A 21,187-nucleotide genomic window follows, 5' to 3' on the forward strand; every position below is an offset into this window, starting at 1 on the left:
GCAGATTACTCATACTAACTTTCTTGAATGTTGGTGTGATCTGTGCAACTTTCCAGTCTTTGGGTACCGATATTTCGTCAAGCAAACGGTTGTATATGATTGTTAAGTATGGAGCCATTGCATCAGCATATTCTGCAAGGAACCTAATTGGTATACAGTCTGGACCAGAAGACTTGCTTTTATTAAGTGATTTAAGTTACGTCACTACTCCGAGGATATCTACTTCTACATTACCCATGGTGGTAGATAAGATAAGATACTTTATTGTCACATAACATGTTTTTATACAATCATTCGATTGAGAACATTCGTGACTCGTCAGTCTTTAACCTAAGTTGTTACAGTATTTTATATACTACAGGAAATACGTAATACACACATTGCTTATTATAATGAAAATACAACATTATATTTTAAATCTTTTTATAGCTCATAGAATCATTACCGTAGACTTCACACACCTATATGAAGTACGGATGTACTGAACGGAATACAAACTGCCATTCAAACTATAATTCTATATATAAACATGAATATACAGTGAACGTGTTTACTTTGTATCTATATGACTTCAAAAGTATACCATTTGTACTTGTATCCTTACTCCCTATTCCTATTTATAAATTCCTCTAAACTACGAGGTGCATTCAAGTTCTAAGGCCTCCGATTTTTTTTCTAATTAACTACTCACCCGAAATCCATGAAACTGGCATTACTCTCGACGTAATCGCCCTGCAGACGTACACATTTTTCACAACGCTGACGCCATGATTCCATGGCAGCGGCGAAGGCTTCTTTAGGAGTCTGTTTTGACCACTGGAAAATCGCTGAGGCAATAGCAGCACGGCTGGTGAATATGCGGCCACGGAGAGTGTCTTTCATTGCTGGAAAAAGCCAAAAGTCACTAGGAGCCAGGTCAGGTGAGTAGGGAGCATGAGGAATCACTTCAAAGTTGTTATCACGAAGAAACTGTTGCGTAATGTTAGCTCGATGTGCGGGTGCATTGTCTTGGTGAAACAGCACACGCGCAGCCCTTCCCGAACGTTTTTGTTGCAGTGCAGGAAGGAATTTGTTCTTCAAAACATTTTCGTAGGATGCACCTGTTACCGTAGTACCCTTTGGAACGCAATGGGTAAGGATTACGCCCTCGCTCTCCCAGAACATGGACACCATCATTTTTTCAGCACTGGTGGTTACCAGAAATTTTTTTGGTGGCGGTGAATCTGTGTGCATCCATTGAGCTGACTGGTGTTTTGTTTCTGGATTGAAAAAGGGCATCCACGTCTCATCCATTGTCACAACTGACGAAAAGAAAGTCCCATTCATGCTGTCGTTGCGCATCAACATTGCTTGGCAACATGCCACACGGGCAGCCATGTGGTCGTGCGTCAGCATTCGTGGCACCCACCTGGATGACACTTTTCACATTTTTAGGTCGTAATGCAGGATTGTGTGCACAGAACCCACAGAAATGCCAACTCTGGAGGCGATCTGTTCAACAGTCATTCGGCGATCCCCCAAAACAATTCTCTCCACTTTCTCGATCATGCCGTCAGACCGGCTTGTGCGAGCCCGAGGTTGTTTCGGTTTGTTGTCACACGAGGTTATGCCTTCATTAAACTGTCGCACCCACGAACGCACTTTCGACACATCCATAACTCCATCACCACATGTCTCCTTCAACTGTCGATGAATTTCAATTGGTTTCACACCACGCAAATTCAGAAAACGAATGATTGCACGCTGTTCAAGTAAGGAAAACGTCGCCATTTTAAGTATTTATATCAGTTCTCATTCTCGCCGCTGGCGGTAAAATTCCATCTGCCGTACGGTGCTGCCATCTCTGGGACGTATTGACAATGAACGCGGCCTCATTTTTAAACAACGCGCTCTTTCCAGTCCGGAGAAAAAAAAATCGGAGGCCTTAGAACTTGAATGCACCTCGTATAACATTTGCTATTTATTCATTCAGAAATTCTTCTAGACTATAATAAAATTTGATTTTTAAGTATGTGCCGGTGGTCTCCAATGTGGATTCCCCAAATATTGACCTTATGTTGTTTCTGATCTTCAGAGACATGTAATATAGAATATTTTCATATAATGTGAGTCGGTGACAAGGTAGCATGTATTTCAATTTATGTCTAGTTTCATAGGCTGGTGTGAATGTATTTCCTTCAAACAGATGCGAGTTTTTCTGTTCAAAGAGAAGTATTTCATATATGAAGATGGCAGGGACTGTCATGAAGTCCAGGCTTTCGAATAGTGGTCTGCATGAATGTCTACTATTGGTTCCTGTCATTGCTCTGATTATTTGTTTTTTTTTTTTTGTAGTTTGAAGATTCGAAGCAGGTTTGTCTTTTCTGCACCCCAAAAAATTATTCCATATCTTATAACTGTTATGAAATATGCGTGGTATACGGTTTTCTTCACCATTAAATCCGTTACTTTGTGTAGTACACTCATTGCATAAACTAAATTATTTAATCTCTTTAGTAAACTGTCCACATGGCCGGTCCATTGCAAGTTTTTATTTAAAGTTATCCCAAGAAATTTTACAGAATCAACTGTGATCAGTTCTTTACCTGAATATTCTATTTGCGATATACATTCAGTAGTTTGTTTGGTCCTGAAGTGTATGATTTGCGTTTTTTAAAGATTTAATTTCATAGCATTATTTTTAGCCATTGTTCAAGTTCTTGTAGAGTTTGTTTCATGGTCCGTACTAATTCATCAGTGTTTTTGCAGCAGACTAGAGCAGTTGAGTCATCTGCGTAAAGTATTGTATCTGTATTTACTTTGCTAGGCATGTCATTTATGTAATATAAGAACAGAAGTGGTCCTAATATCAAGCCCTGGGGCACGCCTGCTTGAATTTCTTTCCAGATAGAGCAAGTTTTCTCTCCCTTTTGATGTATCACCACCCTTTGGTGTCTGTTTTTCAGATAAGATGAAAACCATCTTATAGATTTTCTATGGAAGCCATAGGTACCCAATTTTTGGAGCAGCAGCTTATAGTTTACTGTGTCAAATGCCTTTGAGAGGTCACAAAAAATACCAGATACACTTTGTTTGTTGTCGAGGCATTTACTTTAGAGATTAGTTCATTTACAGCTTGTAAAGTGTTTTGTCCCTTCCTAAACCCATACTGGTTATTGAGAATAATATTACCGTCTTTATTGTCCTTGATTCGAATTCTGGAATATTTACTTTGTCTTCTTTTGTGAAGGCGTTTTGGAAGGCTGTGTTTAGTAATTCTGCTTTGGCAGCATTGTCTTTGACAGTATTGCCATTGCTATCGTGCAAAGAAGGCACTGATTGTGTCTTGCCACTAGCATACTTCAGATACGACGAGGATCTCTTTGGATCTTCTGCCAGGTTTCAAGACAAAGTCTCGTTGTGGAAACTATTATAAGTATCTCACATTGAAGTCCATGCTAAATTTTGACTATAAAAGATCACCAATCTTGGAGATTTTGCATCTGTTTAAATTTGGCATGTTTGTTTTGTTGTTTCTGCAACAGTGTTCAGACCCGTTTTGTTTACCAAGGAGGATCAGCTCCGTCATTTGTTAATTTAAACCTTTGCTCAGTCTTCACTGGAAAAAGGCCAACAATTTAAAACACACCTTTCATAAATCTTCATTCATGAGTCAATTACTCAGGAACAGACAATATTTCTGTGCGTTTAAATCAATTTTTCTTAGATTTTAGATAATTGACCCTTTCAGATATAGGTTCTTAGAATAATTTTTGGCTTTTTCTAACAGCATATCAAATGATTCTGCAGTCCTATTTCACAGGAGCTGCTTTTGAAAAATATGCAGAACATTTCATTCTGGCTGCATTAAAATTTGGATTCTGTTGGACATTACCAGTCCTTTGAATAGTTCACACATTATCGTTGCGTATAAAAATTAGTCTCAAACTTTTCGAGCCACTTCATGTTGCCCTGCAGGACTTACCATCTTTTGTTCATAATTTAGCTCTGTGCATTCAGTACTTCAGCCAGTTTTCTGGACTCAGTCATAACTTTCCTTGAAATGTTCCAAAGATTTTGCCATTGCAGCTCATGGGGTCGGAACACGTTTGCATCAGCTGCTGATCTTTTGGATTTGGATTCATCTTGTCGACAGCAGATGGTGGCCAAACATCTGCACACACGGTTTTCCTTTTTGTGGATTCCAGAATTATATTTGAGACATCTTCCACAGTTATCAAGACATCACACAATTTGTCACAGCTTCTCGAAACTTTCCATAGTACAAGATCCAAACATTGGTTACTAACTTTAAGCCACTGTGAGTGGAGGGTTCTGAGGAGTGGGATAATGCATGATGCTCCCCATCAGAGTTATATCTCATCTCACTTTCGGAAGGAGTTTTCAGATAGCAAGTTAAGGCTTGATGATGTTCTTGAGTCACAGCAAGTCTCGCATCATGATCTTAATTGGCTTCTTGAGACCACATAGATCTGTCTTTTAGCCATTCTGGTGTATTTCGAAAGACTTGACCACTTTCTAGGCATTTTTATACATAAACAAAATGAAATCAAAATGTAGTGCATAGGCACCCAAATCACAAAATGAACTTAACAAATTTGTTTTTCCTGGCAAAGAATATAAATGAAACCTTTTGAAAGAAGCAAAGCAAAGTTGCTAAGTTTTTAGTACACAAAGCAACTTCAGTAACTCCTTATTCCTAACCAAGTAAATTCAATGCTAGTCTGTATTCTTAAAGATAAGTCTGCAGTGCTTAATTCTGTCACTGACGTAAACTTCCAAAAATACTCCTGTCACTGAAATAAAATAACTTTTCTAGTAAAACAGTCAAATATTAATAAAACATATCGAAAGAAGCTAAGCAATGTTGTCAAGTTTTTAATACACAATGCAAAATCGCTAAATCTGTGTATCCTAACTCCATAAATTCGCTGCTAGTTTGTATTCGTAAAGGAAAGATTGTGGCACTTAATTTTATTACTGAGATAAACTTATGAAAATACATCTGTCACTCAGATTTAAAAGAAAAAAAAAAACCTAACAGCACCATCAATTGGTTCTTTTGTGTACTACAAATCTCGCAGTGCCCTCCTTTGGTTCTATGTCTTGGTGATATAATCACCTGAACCACTATGCTAACCACACAATTTTAGGTAAAACTTTAAATTACGATTTTTTTGTATCCAGTTTTGATGAAATAAAGCCTATATGTTGCCCTAAGGTGTGATAAAAGTTACCTGTAAAAGCCTCATGAAAATTCATCTAGAAGTTTTGGAAATTAGCGTGTTCAAATAGACAGAGATGATGGTTTTACAGTTTTATCATTGGCATAGATGTGATTGCATTATTAGCATCATCTACTAGTATCCAGAATATTTATTATTTGTAGCATGCACTGAAGCTAGACAAATAGGTTATTACTCAATTGGTAGATTATAGGAACATATTTTGAAACCTTTATCTGGTTCTTTCAACAATTTATGAATACTTGTAGCTATTTGATACTACACACTAGTTTTCTGTAAGATTGAATCGTCCATAAGTAAGATGATCATACACAGATGAACAAGATCTTCGAGTTTGGATTTATAGTCAGTCGAATAATGGTAGCGTGGAATCACATGAAAACCATCTCAGGACCGTAAAACAACTCTTGTTAAAATGTGTTTTTCCTGTAATAGTTGTAGGAAGGCATAAAAAATACACGACTGTATTACCTCGCATGAGCAATGATTGGGTGTGCAACAGTTAGGTCTCCAACAAATGTCTAAAAAACTAACACACACACACACACACACACACACACACACACACACGCACATGCTCATGTTAACCATCAATTCAAGAACTAGCTTTTTTATGAAAGTGTGACACAAAATTTGCATTCGGGAGGCCGATGGTTCAATCCCGCGTCCGGCCATCCTGATTTAGGTTTTCCGTGATTTCCCTAAATCGCTCCAGGCAAATGCCGGGATGGTTCCTTTCAAAGGGCACGGCCGACTTCCTTCCCTGTCCTTCCCTAATCTGATGAGACCGATGACCTCGCTGTCTGGTCTCCTTCCTCAAACCAACCAACCAACCAACACAAAATTTGCAACAACTGAATTACAATAATGTGTTTTTAATGTGATCTATTGTGACATTATGACACTTACTTTACTTGAATCATTAAGTACATTTGTGGCATGTGGATGATGTACATCACATAGGAAACCAACAGGTTGCTCTGCAACAACTAGTATTGCATACATGGTTTCATTCATCATAATGTGTGTTATGTGAAATCAAACTCTGCTTTTGATAAAAATGATGACAGTGCATTTGCAATGACAAGAGATCTGTAACCTAGTTTGCTGAAGGTTTTCTTATGGTTGGCCCTACGCCCCAAACATAGTCCACAGGCAAATTTACTGTGCTATATCCTCACACATCCATAATGCTATGACCACCTCAAGAAGCAAAGGAGGATCCCCCTCATCACTCAGTACTATCCTGGACTGGAACAACTGAACTACATCTTTCGTCAAGCCTTTGACTATTTGTCACTGTGCCCAGGACTGAGAAACACTCTATCAGCAGTCCTTCTCACTCCTCTGAACAATCTAGAAAATATCCTAGTTTATATTTATGCCACACTTACTCTCAAAGCCTTGCCACATGGGTCATATCACTGTGGAAGACCAATATGCAAGACCTCTCCAATACACCAACCTAATGCATATCCAAATCTTATCCTGTCAGAGGCAGGATACCTGTGAAAGCAATCATGTCATACACTTGGTACAATTTCTGCACAACATTTTATGTATGCATGACAAACAACTAGCTGCTCACCTGAATGAATGGCCACCACGAAACTGTGGCAAGACATGTTGCTGAGTGCATCTTGCTTAATTTCAATGAATGCTTTGAAAACCCATGCCATTCCTGTACATTTCGTGGAGCGGGGCCGCCGAGCTCTAACACCACATTCATTCACATCCCAGATGTGTTCGATCGAGTTCAGATCTGGTGAATGGGGGGCCAGTAATTCGATTGGAACTCGCCACTGTGTTCCTCCTGGACTTGTGACATGGCACAGTATCTTGTTGAAAAATGTCACTACTGTTGGGAAACAAGATCCTCATGAAGAAGTGTAAGTGTTCTGCAACCAGTATGTGATACTCCTTGGCTGTCATGGTGCCTTGCGTGAGCTCCACTGCACCTGTGGATCCCCATATGAACATTCCCCCACAGCATAATGGAGTCACCGCCAGCTTGTATCCACACTTCAGTGTAGGTGTCAACGAGCTCTTCCCCTGGAAGATGACAGATCTGTGTCTTCCCATTGGCAAGAAGAAGAAGGTATTGGGATTCATCAGCCTATCCAATGCTCTGTCACTGCCCCAGCATCCAGTGCCGATGGTCATATGTGCATTTCATTCGGAATTGCCGATGTCATGCTGTAAACATTTGAATGTGCGTGGTTTGTTGGCTTTGGAGATCTGTCACTAGGAATGCTCAATGCACTGTGTGTTCAGACCCACTTGTACCCTGCAGCATTAAAATCTGATGTTAGTTCCGCTGCAGTTCATTGCCTGTCCTGTTTTACCAGTCTGCACACCCTACAATTTCTGACATCTATAACGAGGGGTGGATGCCCAAACTCGATGACATGTGGACATAGATTCACCGTGGTTCCACCATGTCTTGAAGGCACTCACCATAGCACTCTTCCAACACCCAACAAGTTGTGCTCTTTCTGAAATGCATGTGCTGAGCCTCTGGGTCATCACAGTTACCTGTCAATTGGTCAAACACATATAGATTGTGTGGCCTCCTCATTCTCCACTCAGACAGCATGCTCACTGATACTACATGCACCATGCGTGTGTCTGACTAGCAGTCATTCCTCTCCATGTGATGCTGCTGTTTCCTGGACGATTTTATGTTGGTAGTAGGGTGGTGGTCATAATGTTCTTGCTGATTAGAGTATGTAAAAGTAGTATGTGATAGCTGATTATTTTTAGTCAAATGCTTTTAACGTTTGTAAGGATTTTGCTTCGGTGTTTGTCATAGGACACACACACACACACACACACACACACACACACACACACACACACACACACACTGGGGGCGGGGGAGATATGCTTTAGGCACTTGACGAGTCAATATGAATGATCTCTAGTTTTGGATCTGTGTATGTTGTTTGTTTGGTTATGTAACTCTTATGAAAAAGTCTAATCAAATCACATGAAAATTGTACTTGTGTTTACATTGACTCATTTTTGAACTGAAATACAATCTGAAAGATCAGGGTTTAATGTCTATGTTCCTATGAAAGGAAATCAGAAGGCTATAGATTACCTTCTCTGTATGTAACTTTAGAATGAAAAAAGTAACACATGGCTGAATTGTTTCAGGTTAGTTGCATGTGATTAAATCACACAAGTGTCTCAATCTTGATTTCCGTCTTTACTGTTAGACTGCTGGCATTAATGAGCTTTTGTACACCACAGAAAAACAGAAAAGCACACATCAAATAAAAAATACATTTTTATGCATTTTACAAGAATTACACATACGATTATGATGAGAAGATTTTGTTTGTATACACCCATATAATTTTGTAGTTGAATTGTTTGAGTCTGTTCCTTGGGTTGACCTGCTGGGTGAGGTAATTTATTCCATGAGCTTGCTGTGTACTAATTCATCTTGTGTAAAAATCACCAGGTGGGCTGAAGATTTCTATTCAGGCACTTCTTCACCAGCAAAAGAAAAGCTGAAGTTTTAAATTTTATGTTAAAAAAAATCATTTACACAGGAGAATCATATAGACACACTACCATTTGCTACTGCACAAACTCCTGTGTGGAGGACATCGAAATAGGCATCCCTCACATTGAAAAACAACTGAAAGAGCTGAAAACAAACAAGTGGCTAGTACCAGATGGAATCGTAGTTCAGTTTCATAGAGGCATTGGCTGTGGCTCCGTACTTAACTTCCCTTTATCACAAACCTCATGCCCACCACAAAGTCACAAGTGACTGGATAAAAATGCACGTGCAGATGAAGGGCGAACAGACAGTTTCCATATTTCTAGACTTCCAGAAAGCACTAGATACAGTGCCACACTGCAGACTGCTAAGAAAGTTCCAAGCATACGGACTAGGTATGTGAATGGCTCAAAAACTTTTTAAGTACTAGAACCCATTACATTGCCCTGACTGGTGAATGTTCAACATAGAAAAATTTACTGCCAGGAGTAGCCAGGGATTTTGATAGGACAGGTCTTGGTCTCTGTATACATAAACAATATGATACATAGGATATGCAGCAAACTATGACTGTTTGTTGTCAATTCTGCAGAGTAGTTGAGTGACTGTAGGGGGATACATAACTTGTATTTGGCACAATGAATGGCAACTTTCTCTATGTGTAGAAAAGTGAGTTAATACAGACGAGTAATAAAATCAATCACGTTCGACTACAGTGTTATTTATATGCTGCTTGACACAGTCACATCTGTTAAATATGTAGGTGCAATGTTGTGCAGCAACATGAAATGGAATGATCACTTATGGTAAGTTGTAGATAGGTGAATGATAGAGATTTCAGTTTAGGAGGAAAATTTTAGGAAAGTGTAGCTCATTTGCAAAGGAGACTCTGTACAGACTACTTGTGCAACCCATTCTTGAGTACTTCTCAAATGTTTGGGATCGCCACTAGGTCGGTTTAATGAAAGATATTGAAGCAATTCAAAGGCATGTTGCTAGATTTATTGCCAGTAGGTTCGATCAACATGCGAGTTTTACAGAAGTGCTCCATGAACTCTAATTGGAATTCCTGGAGTGAAGGAGACGTTCTTTTTCCTACGTATTACTGCAAATGTTTAAAGTACTTACATTTGTGATGGACTGTAGAACGATTGTACTGCCATCAACATACATCATGTGTAAGAACCACAAAGACAAAATACAAGGAATAGGGCTGGTAAAGAGGTGTAGAGATTGTTATTTTTCTCTTGCTCCATTTGTGTGTGGAACAGGAGAGCGAATGAGCAGCAGTAGTACAAGATACCCTCTGCCATGATTGTATGGTTGGTTGAGTAGTATGGATGTAGATGTACAAGTAACATTTTGAAACATATTTTCAAAGAATGAAACATCATTCACCCTTGCTGGCCTTGCTAATTCAGTCATGTACATTTCAGTTTAATGACTTCAAGCTTGACTTCTCAATACTTTTCAGGGAATTACTCTTCAGTGAGCTTTGTGTGCTCACTCAAACTTGTGTTGTTTTTCTGTTATTTTGTTTTGTATTTCAGATGTGTTTGTTCTGCATTTTTGTATTAATTTTTGTGTATCAATAGTTATTATTAGAAATAAAATATGAAAACAAAAAAGTCTAAAAAGAGGAACCGGCTTTTGTTGAGAGAAATGTTGGGGCGAAACATGCACACTCATAACTGTTTTTAGTTTCTCGTTGAATTATACATTTATGAAACTATTACAGCACTGTACATTTAAGTATCTTTCAGTAGCATATGGTATTTTATGTTGCAGTTCTACAAGAGCCAGCACGAAATATTGTTAAACTACGCACAACACCACCTCTTTTTCAGGCATATGAATTTGCATACAGTCATTTGGAGAACACATTGGGCCCACTTTTCCATCAGAGTGATGATGTAAGTGTGAGGCAATGATCTGTATGTTACTATTGTTACAAATAAAGTGTGTGCATGTCTCTGCAGTATATGTAAAAATAATTTTCTCTCTCTCTCTCTCTCTTTTTCCCTCTCTCTTTCTCTTTCTTGCACCCCTCCTCCCCCCCCCCTCTCCTTGCTTAGCCAACCCCCCCCCCCCCCCCTTTGCACAGAAAATGTTGCCACTCAAGAATTATGTATATTGTAGGGGAAGTTTGTTTCCTCTGTCTTCCACCAGATGGCTCAAGAAACTTCTTGGAGCATACAACATACACTATTAGAAACAGTTGAAAAGCAACAAGCAATTGTCTTAAGTGGCTTTGTTCATTTCCAGAGGCCAGAAACTGTTGTCCCACTCATTCTGTTTATTGTTTATTTGTTATTTCAAGAAAAGTACTGGAAAAGCCACAAAAAATTTAAGTGTTTTCTCTATACAGCAGATTGTTTTGATTTTTATTAACCCATTTTAAGCAATTGTTTTAGTGACTTAGAAAGAAAAATTATGTGGTTCGATTAAGGTTGTGTGGACTGGCCCATTTAATCCCACTGTAATAATTGACTTTGATCATTTAAAAAATTTTTTAGTTCCGGAAGCATTTTGCATCATACTTTGTACAAATTGTGATGAAGTGTACTGTAGACATATGTTTGTTGAATTATAAGTTTTTCTTTCAGATGTCATGAGCTCGTAATCGCACGACCAACCACTGATCATATTCAATGGAAGATTTGAAACTATCAGTGGAAGATATCCAAGAAGGAACTAATATTCATGCAGCATCTAATCAGTTTCAAATTCGTCAAATAATGCTAAAACATGTTCTCAGCAAATGTATTGGTCAATATGAAGTAAACTTTAGGCCTTGAAATGGATACAAAAAGTTGTTCACACCAGCAGAAGAACTTGTTTTTGTTCATAAAAGAAGTTGCTGGTATGCATTGTGGTTTATCTTTCACACTTACAAGGAAATCAATATAATAGAGGGAAACATTCCACGTGGGAAAAATTATATATAAAAACAAAGATGAGGTGACTTACCGAACGAAAGCGCTGGCAGGTCGATAGACAAACAAACAAACACAAACATACACACAAAATTAAGCTTTCGCAACAAACTGTTGCCTCATCAGGAAAGAGGGAAGGAGAGGGGAAGACGAAAGGAAGTGGGTTTTAAGGGAGAGGGTAAGGAGTCATTCCAATCCCGGGAGCGGAAAGACTTACCTTAGGGGGAAAAAAGGACAGGTATACACTCGCACACACGCACATATCCATCCACACATTTACAGACACAAGCAGACATATTTCAAGGACATATTACAAGGAAGTTAGCATATGAATTTGCGGCAACTAACAAGAGGGAACTTCTGCCAAACTGGCAAGAAGAAAATGGCTGGTAACGAATGGCTTCATTCTTTTATGGGAGGCATAATATCTTACTAGTCTGCATCATGCAGCTAGTTTCAATATGTCAAATTTTGGTAAATTTTATATCAATTTGAAAGAAGCCTCACAATGGTACAGAAGCTGGGAGGATAGTGTCTCCATGTGGCTAGAAGCAAGTGGGGAAGATAACTTCAGCAGAGAGAGGCACACTTGAAACCATGTGTGGCATTATCAGAAGCACTGGAAAAGTAGTTCCTCGATTTCTTGTCTTCCCATGTATCCAGTTTCAAGATCATATGTTCCACAACAGCTCTTCTGAAAGTGCAGGGAGAGCTCACACCTCAGGATGGATGACTGGAGGCATATTTATGGACGGATTGGCACATTTTGTTGAACACGAATGACCAAGCAAAGAAAAGTCAAAACAGCTCATCATTGACAATCCCGAAAGCCACATGTCAATAAGAGAAATAATATTCTCCAAAGAAAATGGCTGAGCTTGTGATAGGTGGCTACTAAATCATCCTGCTCAGGCACTTTGTATCAATGACGTTTCAGGCTTAGTGCGTGAAACATTTCCATGTGCTTCAACTTCCTCTAATATCAGCTAAGTTCACTAACCTGTAGAAATAATGCCTCTCTATGATGAAACATTTGGTGAAGCAGATTTTCTGTTCATCTGTGACAGACTGGTCTTTTGAGCAATCTGAGAAGGAAGGAATTGTTTCGGAAAATATTAATTTCCCTACCACAGTTCCAGGTCCAGTTCCTCCATCCTGTCTGGCACCTTCTGTGATCCAGTTCCTTCAGTTTCTGGTACCTTGGTTCATAAAAACTTTCATTCTTGTCCTCATGAAAAAATCTCCAAACAGAATTATTTGTGCTTCCTGAAGCCTTGCTTCCCACAGTGTGGTTCCCCTTGAAAGAGATAATCATGGCTGAAAGAAAGGAGAACTCTTATCCTCGTAATTTCACCTGTTATGGCCCACGTGGATGAAGAAGCCTTTGTTAGGAAATAAATAAAAAATAAAAAATAAAAATAAAAACAAGAAATCTACTCTAGCAGAATCAGATTTGTTGTCCGATGAAAATGCACTCTTGGGTATCAGAAGAATCTGACTGCTCTTGGCACAAAGACATTGAAGCAGATAAGAATTTTTTGAGGATTAAAGACAGTGACTTCATAATTGTTAAAAGTGCATGGAGTAAGAAAAGACTAAGGTTACAACTTTATAACTGCTGTGAAGAGACTTCTTCACAACAGTAGTCTCTTCATTCAGATGTTCAAGTGACTATCTGTAAGCGGCACATACCTTTGAGCCACGCTGAGTAGCTGAGTGGTCTGAGGCGCCTTGCCATGGATTCTGCGGAGGTTCGAGTCCTCCCTGGGGCATGGGTGTGTGTGGTGTTGTCCTTAGCGTAGGTTAGTTTAAGTTAGATGAAGTATTGTGTAAGCTTAGGGACTGATGACTTTCGCAGTTTGGTCCCATAGGAACTTGCCACAAATTTCCAATACATACCTTCGAATAGATTTTCCATAGTGGATGAAAATGGATTTGTTAGCACTGCTGACATTATTACAAAACTTCCTAATCTGCTTAAAGACTTATGCCAAAGATTTGAAGACATGATTTATTTCAACATTGATGTGTGTGAATACAGCCTTTACTAAGACTGTTATTATTTAAAATTTTGATTAGTTGTATTTGATGTATCAACAACTAACATTTAAATGTTTTTGCAGTACACCTTTACAGTGTTCTGAAGTTAAAATTAAAATTACTAAGTGAATTTTCAGTGATTTTTCTACCTGGATTAGTTAATCTTACCAGTTAGGTTAAGTGGCCACTTTGCAAAAGAGTTAATTAGTTCAGATTTCACAAAATGTGAAAGTACTACACAGTCCTTGAACATCTCATTGTAAAGAAAACTTGTAACCTTGACTTCCTATGAAATTTTATGGAGGTAAGTTAGATGGATAATGATTCAGATCAATTTTAAAGCAAAAGTGGTCCAGTTAACCTAACTGTCCCCTACATCTTGTTTAGCTTTTCAAAAAAAGCTGCCATTGTATTTATGCTGCCATTTGTATTTATTATCATACCAAAAAAGAGGGTAACGTAAAAATAATTTAGAACAATCATGAAAACTATTTTAGTGTGATCATGGAATAATTTTGGTCTGCATCAGTCAGAAGCCTCTGAAGTATTATATTTTTCTTAACTTTGCATTTTTTAGAACTTTGCTTTTTCATCATTCAACATTACCTTCAAATATTACAGAAAGAGTGGGGGAAATTTTTAAGTTGCGTCACGGGAAAGCTGTACTGTTCATAGGTGATATTTTCTTATGTGCCTGGACTTTCTACAGATGGAATGGGTATAGCTGCTGTTCACAAACTATGTGCCACACAAATGTGTGACATGTGTCCTTTACTATTGTGACATCACTAATGCAAGTGGATAAGTCCATTTCATACAGTATCAAATTGTCCTCTTCAGAATCAAGAGCTCTATCAAGAGTGGATTACCTGTGCATATAAGGTAAAACACTTTACTATATGTACATAATACCCTTGAGAAAATAATAACACAAACAGAAAATACATACTTCCAAATTCCCAGTACTTCATAGTCTTTCCACAGTAGCTTTGAATGTCAAATGATGTGAAGTATATTCCTGCCCTGCCACAGGAATATCCATCCCTATCAGGATCAAGGTCGTGTGAAGGCAGTCAAGTCACATATGAACTCTACTGTAACTTCTGCACAGCTTTTCGTGTGGCCATGTCCTCTCCAATTAATAGCATCTGCAATACTGTGGCCAGGAGCAGAGATGACCACCCAGCGGCAGAATATGCAGATTAAGCACAACATATTTGACTTCGGTGGCTGCATCACAATCACTGAGTGAGTTGGCATTGCGGCTTGGACACAGGACTTGTATTTGGAAGGACAACAGTTCAAATCTGAATCCAGCCATCCTGATTTATGTTTTCCATGATTTCCCTAAATCACTTAAGGCAAATGCTGGGATGGTTATTTGAAAGAGTGCGACTGATCTCCTTCCCCAACCTTCCTTAATATGGGCATGTCCACCTGCCTAATGACCTCATTGTTGATCGGACATTAAACTTTTAATCTTCCTTCCATTGCTTCACAGTGCATCTCACCGGGTTATTTTTTTACATGATTTTGTTGTCTTTTTTCCCAGGCACCATAAGGGAAGGTGCAGTGTTGTTAAATAATTTCTATATTTAAAATTTTGTGTAATTCTGTTCCCTTACAGTGCACTTTATTTCGTTCTCTCCAGTATGTTGCACTTATTATGAAGCAGTTTCCCATCACACTGACGTGTATATGTCTACATAGATTTTTTCCCAGGAGACATCAAGTAGTTGCCACCTGAATTGTCTCTTGCAGTACAGTCCTTCATAAAAAGTTTACAAATGTTGAATTTACTTAGTAACAAGAGTTTATCGTTGTTTCTTACAAACACTTTCTAATCTAAAATCTAATCTTGTTCACACAAATCATGTTGAAGTGTATAGTATTTACAGTGTCTTTTCTTAGTCAAAAGATCAACGCAGTATCATCACTAGAGATAAGGTACTGATCCTGAAAGCCCAGAATCTAGTGTCGTGTCACACTCTGGCAGCCAGTTATAGCATGCCAATTTTTCATTGTGTATATTACCTTGTAAAAAATTAGAAAAGGAAATCATCTCAGTAACCTCTCTGAACTAATCAGATCAGTCATAAATGATGATTTTAGGAAGCCTTCAGCTGAGTCAGATATGATTTAAATAATAAGACAGCATGTGTAGCATGATGCATTTCAGAAATATTCCCATTTTCATGTGCTGCGGGAGTTTATGTAAGTAAAGGGTGTGATGTATGCTTGTGTATTTCGTTCCACCCCTCTTTCCCAGCACTCATCTGGGAGGACGTAAAAAGGCAACTTCAGGGAAGTGTAGGCAGAACAATACACAAGTAGACACCACATCCAACACTTATCTGAACTCCCACAGTACTTGATAATGGAAATAAATCTCTGAAATATGTTGTGCTACACATGAAAAAAAAACTCCTTAAAGTTGTGGTTAATTCAAACTCTGCACTTTATCCTCTCCACCAGGGGTACCTGTCCTGCACTGTCATGAGAAACCTCTGCTAAGTTTGGAAACAATGTTTGGTGGCCATAGTGACATATTAATAACCTAAGCCTGGCTCTGATGACACACACACACACACACACACACACACACACACACACATATATATATATATATCTAAAAAGAAAGATGATGAAACTTACCAAACAAAAGCGCTGGCAGGTCGATAGACACACAAACAAACACAAACATACACATGTATGTTTGTGTTTGTGTTTGTTTGTGTGTCTATCGACCTGCCAGCGCTTTTGTTTGGTAAGTTTCATCATCTTTCTTTTTAGATATATTTTTCCCACGTGGAATGTTTCCCTCTATTTTTTTTATATATATATATATATATATATATATATATATCCTAACAAATGTTCATTACAGCTATAGCGTATATATAGTAATAGATGAGTTTTGCTATTTGGACAGTAAAATAACTGATAATGGCCGAAGTAGAGAGGACATAAAACAGAGACTGGCAGTGTTTCTGAAGATGAGAAATCTTTTAACAGTGAACACAGATTTAAGTGTCAGGGAAGTTTTTTCTGAAGGTATTTGTCTAGAATGTAGCCTTGTATGGAAGTGAAACATGGACAATAAACAGTTCAGGGAGAAAAGAATAGAAACTGAGTGTTAGATGGCTAGATCATGTACCAATGAGGAAGGTACTGAATAGAAACGTGGAGAAAAGAAATTGGACTAAGAGAAGGGATCAGTTAATAGGACCCATTGTGAGACATCAAGAGGTTGCCAATTTAGTATTGGAGGGAAGTGTGTGTGTTGGATGGGGGGGGGGGGGGGGGTAAAAATTGTACAGGGAGACCAAGAGATGAATATAGTAAGCGGGTTCAAAAGGGTGTAGGTTGCATAGTTATTTGGAGATGAAGAGACTTTCACAGGGTAGAGTAGCATGGAGAGCTGTGTCAAACCACTCTTCGGACTGAAGACAACAGCAGCATCATACACTGATGAAGTGTAAAGAAAAACCAATTGTTTCCTTATACAAGTGATCAGGATTACAGGACTGCTTTGAGACTCTAAAGATCAAACATTCTTTAATTAGAGTTCTACACTTTCTGGGATGCAATAATAGAGAACCTCTATATATCTTTTGTGCATCTCTGTATGTATGGTTTGTAAATTTGTTCACAAAACATCAGTAATGGTTGCTGTACAGTCATGACACATAACTTGCCAGCTAATTACATCCCAGACATGTTCAGTGAGTGATGTGTTAAGGGAGAATGTAGACCAAGGAAGTTGTGCTGTATGTTATTCTTTGAAGAACAATTCTTGCACATATGCCATTGATTGCCATGAAGTATGTGATGTGGCTCCATCCTGTTGAAACCAGGCTTCTTGGACATTTGGAAAGTTGTTCAATGCAGGTTTAATGAAAGTTCGTAACATCTCCACGTAATGATCAGCATTGACAGTTATTGTGTTTCCCTGTTTATTTGCGAAAAAATAGTGTCTGGTAATCCCATATGATGAAACACCACACCATCCTGTCACTTTACTAGTGTGTAAAGGTCGCTCATGAATGTCATTATGATTTTTTTTGCCCAGTAATGGTAGTTCTGTTTATTCACACAACCTGTGAGATGAAAATGTGCTTCATCTGACATCCACAACTTGTTTAGACATTCATTGTCATTGTTTATTTTTGTTATCATTTGTTGACAGAATCCTAATCGTAACAGGTAATCGTTGTCCTTCAATTGTTGCACCATCTGTAGTTTGTATGGATGGAATTTTAAATCAAGTTGTAGAATTCTGTGAACACTCTCCTGGGACATTCCAACCACTGCTTCTTGCGTATGAATTGAACGCCGTGGACTCCGTAAGACAGACTCACATATATCATCAATGTTCGCTGGAGAACACACACTTCTTGGTCGTCCTGTTGGTTTCTTCTTGAGGACAGATCCAGTCTCTTCGAAGTTATTTGTTGTTTCGACGGAATGGCATCATGATGTCCTAAATTACAAAAATGTTGAAACTCCCTCTGTGCCACTATCAAACTATCATTGTTTTTATAAAACATTTTTATGGCTAAAGCATGCTGTTGTCCGTTCCAGTGATCCATGATTACTGAAATGGTGGACTGTTTACTCGCTGTCACAAATCCACTGTGCTGCCACCTGCCCATGGCTGCCACTACTCATTTCAAACAGTCCTGTTATTCTGTACCACCCTGTAGTAGACTGATTATGATGTAATAGCTAAGGGCCATACTTCGTAAACGCTGCAGCATGACTTCTATTCTTATGGCTCTTGCCAGCTTGGCATTGTTTAGGATACTGGTGTGTATGTTCCTTGGCCTGTTATCTACTGATCACAATGTATGAAGTATTTGCTATCAGATGGCTCACAAATGTTTATGCAGTTAGTAAACAGCAATGGATAAAGAACTGTTGCTAAGAACATGTGATAAATTGTAAGCTTTTTTCAAAACAGTGTCATTAAACCACGTAATCAGAAATAGAATTTAGCAGTCTAATGCTAAGCCATTATTAATACCGTGTACAGAGTAAGCTACAGACAGTTGCTTCTTTTTGTTAATGTACACCTTGCTTGGTTTGACGTTCATGAAATTTATTTGTTGTGAGATTTACAGAACACTGTTGCATGAATTTATCTTACTTGGAGACTTCCTCACTGTTAAGACCTCAGCAAGAAGATATCATTTGTGAACCGGTATTACTTCTATAAGTGATCATGCGATGATGTAATTAGTTCTACAGAACTGAGGAATACCCTATAAAAGATCTCACTGGTTCTTTGAAGTACACACATTTTTGTGAAACATAGTAGCACCTATTGGTTATTATTTCTGTCCATCAGATAAGAGTCTATAGGAATGACCCTTCACTTTTGCACTGTCTTTCACTCTGAGGGACATAGAGTTAAACCTTTCTTTTCATTTTTCCCATTTACCATATGTGATAAAACGTGGTTTATACAAAAGTGTTACATTACAGAGTGTAACTAAATTCCCTTTACAGACTATAAGGACAGGTTCCTTACACAGAAATAATAAAGAAGTCTAGTAAACATGGGCTGTAAAATGCGTGCTTTAAGAGCTATAAGCACTTGTTCATGTTCAATATTGTGAAACACATCTCTTCTACTACAAGCTCTTTGCTTTTCATATTATGGCATGAGGTGCTCTGGACCAAAGCAAGAAAAAATTGTCCAGTAAATGTGAGCTCTAAAGTACTTCAAGCGGTATGAGCTCTCACTCATTTTTGCTAGTGAGAAAAACATCTCTCCTATTGAACAATGCTCATAGCTCTTAAGGTATGCATTTTAGAGCCCATGTTTACTGACATTTTTTCTTCTTTTGATGTAAGGAAGATGTCGTCAAAGTCTGTAAAGGGAATTTAGTTTCACCCTGAACTTTGGTTGCATTGTGCCTAAGGATTATCACACATTTGGAAACCAAGGGTGACTTAAGAACTTCATTTCAGTAATGATATGGTAATACTATTATTGCATTAACTTCAATACCTTGTGCTCATTTCCTGAACTTCTTAACGTCTCCTCTATGATGGTGGAGTAATATGCCTTATACATCATATAGTAAAGTAGTAGAAACTGTAGGATAGCACACGAATCTAACATATACATCTCTACTCCACAAATTATCTAACAGTGTGTGATGAGATGTACTTTTGGCACCACTAATGTAACCCCCTTCCCTATTCCATTCAGAAAAGGAGCATGACAAATACGACTACTTCAAATTTTTTTATGATTTGCATATCAGTACCATTTTGAGAGACATATATTGAGAAGTAGTATTATGTTGCCCATTCTTCTTTCATTATATGCTGTCTGAATTTTAACAATAAACCTCACTGTAATTCACAATGTGTTACTTACAGAAACAACCACTGAATTTTAATCAGCAGTACTGTAATGCTCTCAAACTTACTACATAAAACCATGATGAAACACACCACTCTGATAAGAGCCCTAGACTAATCGGCAGTACTAAAGAATGTGTATTATCTGACATTATACAATACATGATGTGAGGGGTTGGATGTAATTGGATATTATGTGGATGTTCACAGATAATACAAATTGTGGCTACTCACAGCAACAGTTGCTATAGTTGAAAGAAAGAGAGAGTCGTAGAGAGAGAGAGAGAGAGAGAGAGAGAGAGAGAGAGAGATATATAGAGCACTACATGGCCCACCTTTTCACTGCATTTCACATTTTCCACGGGAAAGTGAGGAATAATTTTCAGTTGGAAAGACAATAATTTAGTTGTCTGTTCATTGACTTGACATGACACGTACTGAACAAGTAATAGTGCTTGGTGCCTCCCACAATATGGATTTTGCACCTGTAATTTGCTTCCCTACTCAGTATTTTGCATAATTCCTTTATGTTATTGTAGACCATGTGTGGGCCAACTGTATTTAATCTGAGATTGTAATTTTATGGTGCTGCAACATTCACAAATTGTAGTGTATATAGACATCATCAACTTATTCATTTAAAATAACTCTTTTTTTCAGTACTTCGTTCTGTTGTGTGGCCAAAGACTTCCCAGTGGTTTCTCGAAGAGTGGCTCAAGGTATGTAGAATTATGGCATCCATCTGCATAAAAACTATGCTTGTAGGAGAGTGTTGCCATGACAAATATATAAATCTTCTCATTGTTAACGATTTCCATACCTTCCTGGCAGATTAAAACTGTGTGCCAGACCGAGACTCGAACTCGGGACCTTTGCCTTTCGCGGGCAAGGGCAAGTGCTCTACCATCTGAGCTACCCAAGCATGACTCACGCCCCATCCTCACAGCCTTACTTCTGCCAGTACCTCGTCTCCTACTTTCCAAACTTTATAGAAGCTCTCCTGCAAACCATGCAGAACTAGCACTCCTGAAAGAAAGGATATTGCAGAGACATGGCTTTGCCACAGCCTGGAGGAT

At 38.4% G+C, this 21,187-nt stretch overlaps 1 protein-coding gene across 2 annotated transcripts in view; it reads left to right on the top strand.

Annotated features, from left to right (window-relative positions):
- The window catches only part of LOC124595492 (sorting nexin-14-like), a 197,820-nt gene that overhangs the window by 76,478 nt on the left and 100,155 nt on the right, over positions 1 to 21,187 (top strand). For both annotated transcript variants that reach the window (XM_047134255.1, XM_047134256.1), the window contains exons 9-10: positions 10,549 to 10,673; positions 20,772 to 20,830. In XM_047134255.1, coding sequence (XP_046990211.1) covers positions 10,549 to 10,673; positions 20,772 to 20,830 — 184 coding nt within the window. The remainder of the gene's footprint in view (positions 1 to 10,548; positions 10,674 to 20,771; positions 20,831 to 21,187) is intronic.

The sequence above is a fragment of the Schistocerca americana genome, chromosome 2 (assembly GCF_021461395.2).
Source record: "Schistocerca americana isolate TAMUIC-IGC-003095 chromosome 2, iqSchAmer2.1, whole genome shotgun sequence".
NCBI lineage: Eukaryota > Metazoa > Arthropoda > Insecta > Orthoptera > Acrididae > Schistocerca > Schistocerca americana.